Source organism: Neovison vison, chromosome 2 (genome assembly GCF_020171115.1).
Source record: "Neovison vison isolate M4711 chromosome 2, ASM_NN_V1, whole genome shotgun sequence".
Taxonomy (NCBI): Eukaryota; Metazoa; Chordata; class Mammalia; order Carnivora; family Mustelidae; genus Neogale; species Neogale vison.
Window position 1 is genome coordinate 148,778,507 of NC_058092.1, and position 7,668 is coordinate 148,786,174.

The window sequence follows — 7,668 nt, forward strand, 5'->3', positions numbered from 1 at the left end:
CTCTCTTTTATAACTACACTCAACTGAAATACCAGAGACATGACCCAATGGACTTAAGTGGATTTGATTCCAACGCACACATATTTCAAATGAAATAAATAAATAATGAAGAGTTCTGTGGAGAAACCAGCTCCCCTCCCCCCTCTGATTTCTGTAATACTAATATCCATAAATGGACACATGAGGGGGGAAAAAACCTCCTTAAAATAGACCTGTCTTTCGGGACTCAGACAGGACACTAACACTGCAATTTCCAGTTACTCGCTTAGCTTTTCCCACAATTATGAAATCTTTAAAATTTAAATGAAGGTTGGATATAATTATATCCTTGTTAAAATTTCAGGATTTCCCATGATTTTCAATTAACATAATATCTTAACTTTAAAAAGTAAAAATAGATGATCACATACTTTTCTCTTCATGTCATATTAGTAGTATTTCTGGAAATTAAAAATTCTGACACAATTCTATTTCTCACATATCAACAGCTGCCTACTGTTTAACTACTACTTTAACAAAGTTGCTACATAAAATCAAGGGAGGATCATCTTCCTGTCTCAAAGTAACAACTGTGCAGGAAAAACCTCAGTCACAGTCTTGATATTTAACTACAGAAATACCAGGGGGCAAAGATGCATGGAACCCAGGCAGTCTAAAGATGATGATAATACGGGACTGCAACCAAGTAAATTTCTGACTGGTTACAGACCACGTCCTAACTCCGCCCACTCATGTTCAAACGTGTGTGTTGGTGGAAGGTATTAGAAGACTCCCAGGGCACCATGGGAAGGGCTAAACAGGACAAATACTACACAATTCCATTACGTGCTAATAGAATACTGCACGGACAATACCTCTTGGGTAAGGTGGCAGCTTTGAGCATGTATGAATTTGGAATGCATCCAGGCAAATTCACCACCCTGATTCTCAAATCAGCTCCCCGAATGAGTCTACTGACAGTGACTGCGCTTTAAAGCAAATGTGGTGTGTGTGCTTTGAAGCAAATGTATTCCCATTATAAATTTATGGTTAGAAACAGATAAAAATGATTGTATTTTCTGTTAAATAAGATGTCATGTAAAGTGCATACTAGGTGCCCAAATACATCAGTTCTCTTCTCTTTACTTGCAGAAGTCTAAATGTAATATCTATCAAAAAGCCATTCTAAGGAGGACCTAAAAATCCAGCTTTTGCATTAATCATCATGGTGAAATATATTCAATTATCTTTGTGACAACATAAATCACAGGTGACAAATGAGCCATAATACTCTCAGTTTTAGTAACACCTAACATAATTTTAACATTATGATGGCCTTTCACATTTGATCTTTGCTCACAGACTGACAAGAATATACTTGAACTAGAAGCTGTGTTCTTTCTAATGGTGTCCCAAGAAGTAAATGGCATGAATGAGCACAATGCCTGGAACTAGGGGCTCAGGATGTAACATAGCACCTGGAGTTTTTTTTGTTTATTTTGGTTTGGTTTGGTTTTGTGGCAGGGAGGGGGGAAGAGAGAAGCAGAACTCACCCAACTAGGCAGACGGATGTCACTAAAATTGATCTTCTCTAACATCACCTGGGGCCTCTATCATGTTCCAGAAGTCTTTTCTCACTAACTTGTTTCCTTCCTGACGGCTTCTCACCCCGCTATCCCAGTATCCTTATCCAGTCAACTGACCCTGCCCCCTCCCTTGGCGGGGTGTTTACTAAGACCTGAGATTCCTCAACTCTTGCCAAATCAAACAGTCACTTTCCCACTCTATTCCACAAGGTCTCTTGGCTGCTGCATGTGCCTCCTCCCTTGAAACTCCCCTCCCTTGGTTGCTCCCCCTCTCCCATTCTTGGTCTGTTTCTCATTCTTCACATTCCCTACATCAACATACTACTTACACAAGGCTTATGCCATCTCTAGTTAGACCACCTTCCTGAGCTCAAGTCTGAGGGACATCTCTATGTAGATGCTGCAAACATCTGAAATTCGACATGCTCAAATTTATTATCTTCCTTCAAAACCACTTCGTTCTCCTACTGTTCATAGCCAGCTTGACAGGGCCATGGTCTATTATTAAAGCAAAAACCCCAGTCATCATCTTAAGACTTTTCATCTCTATCTCTCATTTCTAAGAGGCCACTAACTCCTTCTATTCCACATAGAATTCTTTCTTGTGGCCATTGCTGTTACCCCATCTTCACTGCTGTGATGTGACAGCACAAATCACTTCCGAAATGGAATATTCCAGTATCCTCCCACCTCTAGCCCTACCTCAAAGCACCCTCTAGAATGCAGCCAGGGTAGAAGACAAATCTGATTATGCTACTACCAAGCTTAAAATTGCTCCCCAGACTGTCCCAATGCAGGCTGTCCAATCCTGCCATCACTGTTCCTTAGTTTGCCCAGATAGATGGAGAATTCCTGGAGAACAGAGTTTTTCTTAATCTTTACTCATGTTAAAAATAAAGTGAGGGTTGGGCGCCTAGGTGGCTCAGCCGGTTAAGTGTCTACCTCTGGCTCAGGCCGTGATCTCAGGGTCCTGGGATGGAGCCCCACCACAGGCTCCCTGCTGCTTCTCCCTCTCCTACTCCCCCTGCCTGTGCCTGCTCTGTGTGAAATAAATTAATAAAATCTTAAAAAAAAAAAAATAAAGTGAGGGTTGTCTAGCTTCTGGTTGGAATTCTTGACAGTTTAGGTTCATGATCTTTCTGAATTTTTATGAGCCAAAAATATTTGATTCCTGCTTTAATACTGTTTAACAGCACAGAAAAAAAAAAAAAAAAACCTCCTACACAAAATCTCAGTAACACAGAAGAGTATGGCACAAGAACGGATATCTACCTTATTTACTATGACTTCAGAAAGGAAACTTTCATATGTGTTCTATTTGTGAACACCGTTGTAGATGGAAAAAACAGACATTTTGTTCTCAGAGAATTAGGAGGAATATGTTTTCCTATGTTAATCTTTCTCCATGAAACTGAATCAAATGTAGCCAGGTTTCAGAAACAGTTTGACATTAAAACATTTATGTGATTTATGCATGCGTCTCAAAGTAGAATGATATTAATTTTTCATTTTAGAGTAGTTCTGTCCTATAGGACTTTCCTCAATAAAAATGTTTTAAGTCCACAGTGTTCAGTATGCTAGCCAACAGCCACACAGAGCTATTGAGCAATTAAACTGTGACTAGTGCTGAATTTTTATTTTAATTAAATTTAAGTAAACACATGTGCCAACGGTTACTGTACTAGACAACAGTTCTAAAGCATGGCATTACTTTGTGAAACTAATGTACTAGCGTCTTAGCCTAAAAATGCTGATTGACAAAGTTTTATAAACATGTCTCATTACTAAATTACCAAATAACCAAAATTGAGTACCGTTGACCCCTGAACAACATAAGTGACCCTCCCTGCCCCCCCATCAAAAATCTGCATATAACTTTTGACTCCCCCAAAACTTCATTATTAATAGCCTGTTGACTGAAAGACTTACTGATAACATAAACAAAGGATTAACACGTTTCATGTAAGTGTTATTTATGTACTGTATTCTCACAATAAAGAAAGCTAGAGAAAAGAAAACATTACAAAAATCGCAAGGAAAATATTTACAGTACTGTTCTGTCTTTATGGGGAAAAAAAAAGTCTGTGTAAAAGTGGATCCACACAGTTATACCTGTGTTGTTCACGGGTCAGCTGTACTTTGCTAGTAAAACAGAACTACCCTCTATGACAACCAATCACTGTGACTATGATACATTTCAATACATTTTACCAGACGAGTATCTTATTTGACTGCTGAACAAAGAATTATGAATGGAAATTCTCCACAGTGTTTTCTAAACCTTGCCAGTATGCAATGTTTTTTAAACCTTCTAAAAGTTAAAAAATGAGAAAAGGGAATATGTTCCAGGAGAGAGAAAGATCAGCAATCAATTTCTGTGAAACATCGAAATAAAAGGTTAAGTTCAAACCTAAGACAATGATATGCTTGCAATGAGAAAATTAAGAAGAAATTTTGGGGGTTAATTTAAATAAAAAAACCTTTGAGGACTATAGAGCAAACAGTCAAATGTCTGCTTATAACCTTTATTAACTTACATATATTTAAAAATACATTATATAATGCAATATATTAATTCACAAAACAATTTTACTCTATTCACTTTCATCTTCTACTTATTGGTCTCTCTGTGGTCACTTAAGCCACTCGGAATTATCAAATTCCATTTTCTAGAGCCACAATTACCAAATCAGCTATTAAAGAGAACCTCTTGAGTCCATACATGATGCTCTCATTGGAAATCTCAACCAACAAAAGCCATCAACACCTCCTCAGGAGGGCAGAACATTTTTCAGTTCATCACTGACTATATTGATTGATTGGATAAATATGTCAAACTAGCATCAACTGAAGTTATTTTCACTCCATATGTATTTCCTAAACAGCAACAAGTTGTTTAAAATAGAGAGACTGAGGGACGCCTGGGTGGCTCAGTCCATTAAGCATCTGCCTTCAGCAAGGTCATGATCCCAGGGTCCTGGGATCGAGTTCACCATCAGGCTCCTTGCTCAACAGGGAGCCTGCTTCTCCTTCTGCCTAGCTCCGTCTCTCTGACAAATAAATAAATAAAATCTAAAAAAAAAAAAAAAAAAAAAAAGCGCGACTCAGAGTGCCCCGTAATAGGAGAGACTTGAACACGTGGTGACACTCTCCTTACAGAGGTATACACCTGGGGGGCACTTTGCCTTATGAACAGGTATATACAGTATATCCCTGAAGTCAACTTTTAAGAGGGAAGGCTGCCTGGGATGAGCTAAGGGTTTCTTCATGTCTTCTGTAAATGCTCTCTAAGCTTCCAGATTTGGAATGAAGTGCCTCTCTCTGCTAAGCAGTCATTTTCCTCTTCGAGTCACAGGCAGATACAAAGACGCCAGGACAAGTGGATGGATGGGCCTTCCCTACTTTTAATCCAGTCCCACCCGACTGCAGGCACAATCGACACAATCTTTCCAAAAAACTAATCTGATCGCATCTGCTCAGCTTCAAAACTCTACCGCCTCTACCCGTGTGGAGGATAAAAAATTCACTCTCCCTTGTGTCATTCTGAGGTTACTCTGATCCACCTTTGTTAACTGATAGGTACCACCCCACTTTCTCATGAGTCTCAGACGCTTTGGCCAAGACCTCTCCAGTAACTAGAAGTGCCCCCTACACTGGCACTCCAACTTGGGTAAATCCTAGTCTTTTCCCAGCTCAGTTCAGCTTCCTCCACCACTGAATCCAGGAACAACTTCGTCTCATTGCTTATCATAATATTTGCTTCCTACCCTATCACTCCAATAACTAATACTCAGTGTATGCCACTGTAAGACGGTATTTTAATGGCTGCACATAAATTATCTCCTGTATACCTCAAAAGCTTTTTAAGCTAGGTAATACTCTCAGGACAGGAAAGCTGAGGCCCACAGAGGTCAGACACGGTCCCAAGGTTCCATAGTGCTAGGATGGAAAGGTCATCTGGCTTCAGGGTCTGAACACTTACCCTCTGCAATGTTCTACTGCCCAAAGGGTTCTACATTAAATCAGAGGCTTCTTGACAATAGTGAAGGCTTACCAGTTGCTCGTTGAGAGAATGTTCTGAATAATTACAGGTAGAACAATTACCACCTGAGAAGATGAAGGGAGGCTGGCAAGGACTTCTAGTAGCATCCACTGAGTAATGTTGGTTTAACAGAGGATCCCTAGGGCTCCCTTCCAGTGGAAATCAATCGTCCAAATCAAAACCTTTTTTCTTTCTCCAAAGATGTCCTTCACAGGTGTTATGAAGGACATATGTTTGAAAAACTATCCCCCACTCCAACTAGTTGCTGAGAAATTAAGTGAGGCCTTTACCTAGCTTCACAGTGACAGAAGCACATGTAAACCTCATGTTTATAGGCAGAAGCAACAAAACTATTCCAAGACACAATAACCTCATTTATTGCTTGATGACAAAGGAAAAACAAAACAAAACAACAACAACAACAAAAACCTCAAGGCAAGCCCACCCTTTAGTATCCTAGTTTAACACTGATTTTTCAAGGCAAGAAAAATTTGTAATTCGTAAAGCAAATCAATGTTAGTACAGGCTTCCCACTTAACACAAAATATTTAGGCCTACAAGGAATTTAAAAGGTAGTTTCCCAAAAAGGAAATTACAACAGCTAATATTTAGAGTGTTTTCCATATACCGGGCATTATTCCATTCATTATTTCTTTCTGTGGCAGCCTTTGAAAGATCCACTCTGAAGTCAGCAGGCATCACCTGGTTTTACAGAAGAGGAAACTAAGGCTCACGGATAGTTACACGGATAGTTACATGGTTTCAACCTTAGCTCTAGACAGTCCGCAAGCCCCACGCACCACATTAAGTTTCTCGGAGTTTAAAGATGTGGCACAAACTCCCCTTCCTGCTCTGACTTTCAAGCGGGGCTGTGAGCACGGCTGGGGAACGGCTGCCTTGTCTTCCTTCCACGCCACAACTCAGGTATGTCACACACTCGTATCACAAGAGAAGACAAACTCCGCCCTCACGGTTCCTCCCGACACAGCACCCAACTAACTGCTTGTTCGCGGGAGTCCCCATTCCAAGATTTCAATCTGCAAGGTCAGAGTTTAGGTAATTTAAGACGGACGCCGCATGGCACTGGCAGACTTACCTTCTGATCCCAGAGCCAAACCAGCTGCGAGATCCGCAGTATAACGACACTTTCACAACTGATGGGAGAACTGCATGAAGCTTTCAAGCGCTCCACTTCCGCTAAGTCTAAAATGACACCACTGTTTCCCCCATCCACTGACTTCGGACCGACGCCTTACCTCCTACATTTTCAAAAGCCCTGGAGCCTCGCGAGTACCGCCTAGGCGCACCGACCTCTCGCTGTCAGGAGTTAAACCACCCCGAAGGCAACCTTGCAGGTCGGGATCCCCTAGCTCCGACCAGTCTAACTTGAGATCTCCCCTGTCACATGGAGAGGTCGATTTCACACCCAGCCACCCGCAATCACCATGTGCGAAGTTTAATCCCGAGTTCGGCCAAAGGCATTTCCTTTTTCCTTAAATGAAAAGGCGATTCGGACCTGAGCTCCTGCCGGGCTGCCCGGCGCTCAGGACCCCTTCCCGGCGGGCGCCCGGCAGCCGCCCCGGCAGGACCCACCCCGAGCAGGAACGCGGAGCCCTCCAGGTGTAGCTGGCGACTGCAGGCCACGCCGCCCGCGGCCGCCTGGGACTCGGAGGCCGAGGGCGGAGGCGCGGCCGCCGCGCCCGCGCACAGCCGGCCCCGCCCGCCCGCCCCGCCCCCACCGCCCCGCCGGCGGGAGCTGCGGGCGCGCGCCCCGCCTAGGCCTCGCCGCGCGCCACCGCGCCGCCGCCCGCGCTCCCTCCCTCCCGGCCCCCGCCCGCCCGCGCGCTCCCGGCTCGCGACCCCCTCCCCCGGCCCTCCCCGCCCGCGCGCCCCGCACTCACTGAACATCCCAGGCGGCTCCGGCTCCTCCCGCCGCCGCCGCCTCCGCGATCGGGTCGCTTCCGCCTCCGTTGTCTCTGCCGCAGGGTCTCGCTCCGACGGCCGGCTCAGCCGGGCCCCCGCGCCCCGCGCCTTGCCGCCCCCGCGGCGGCGGCTCTGGGC

General features: G+C 43.9%; 1 protein-coding gene across 6 annotated transcripts in view; it reads right to left on the reverse strand.

Moving 5' to 3' along the window:
• The window catches only part of TAF5L (TATA-box binding protein associated factor 5 like), a 29,969-nt gene extending 22,308 nt beyond the window's left edge, over positions 1 to 7,661 (reverse strand). Inside the window, exon 1 of one of the 6 annotated variants that reach the window (XM_044239291.1) lies at positions 7,509 to 7,661. Coding sequence is in view for 1 of the 6 variants with exons in the window: in XM_044239290.1 (XP_044095225.1) it covers positions 7,052 to 7,054 (3 nt within the window). In the remaining 5 variants the exon portion in view is untranslated. The other 5 variants (XM_044239294.1, XM_044239292.1, XM_044239290.1 and 2 more) reach the window with 5 other exon arrangements.
• Positions 7,662 to 7,668: the final 7 nt, after the last annotated feature.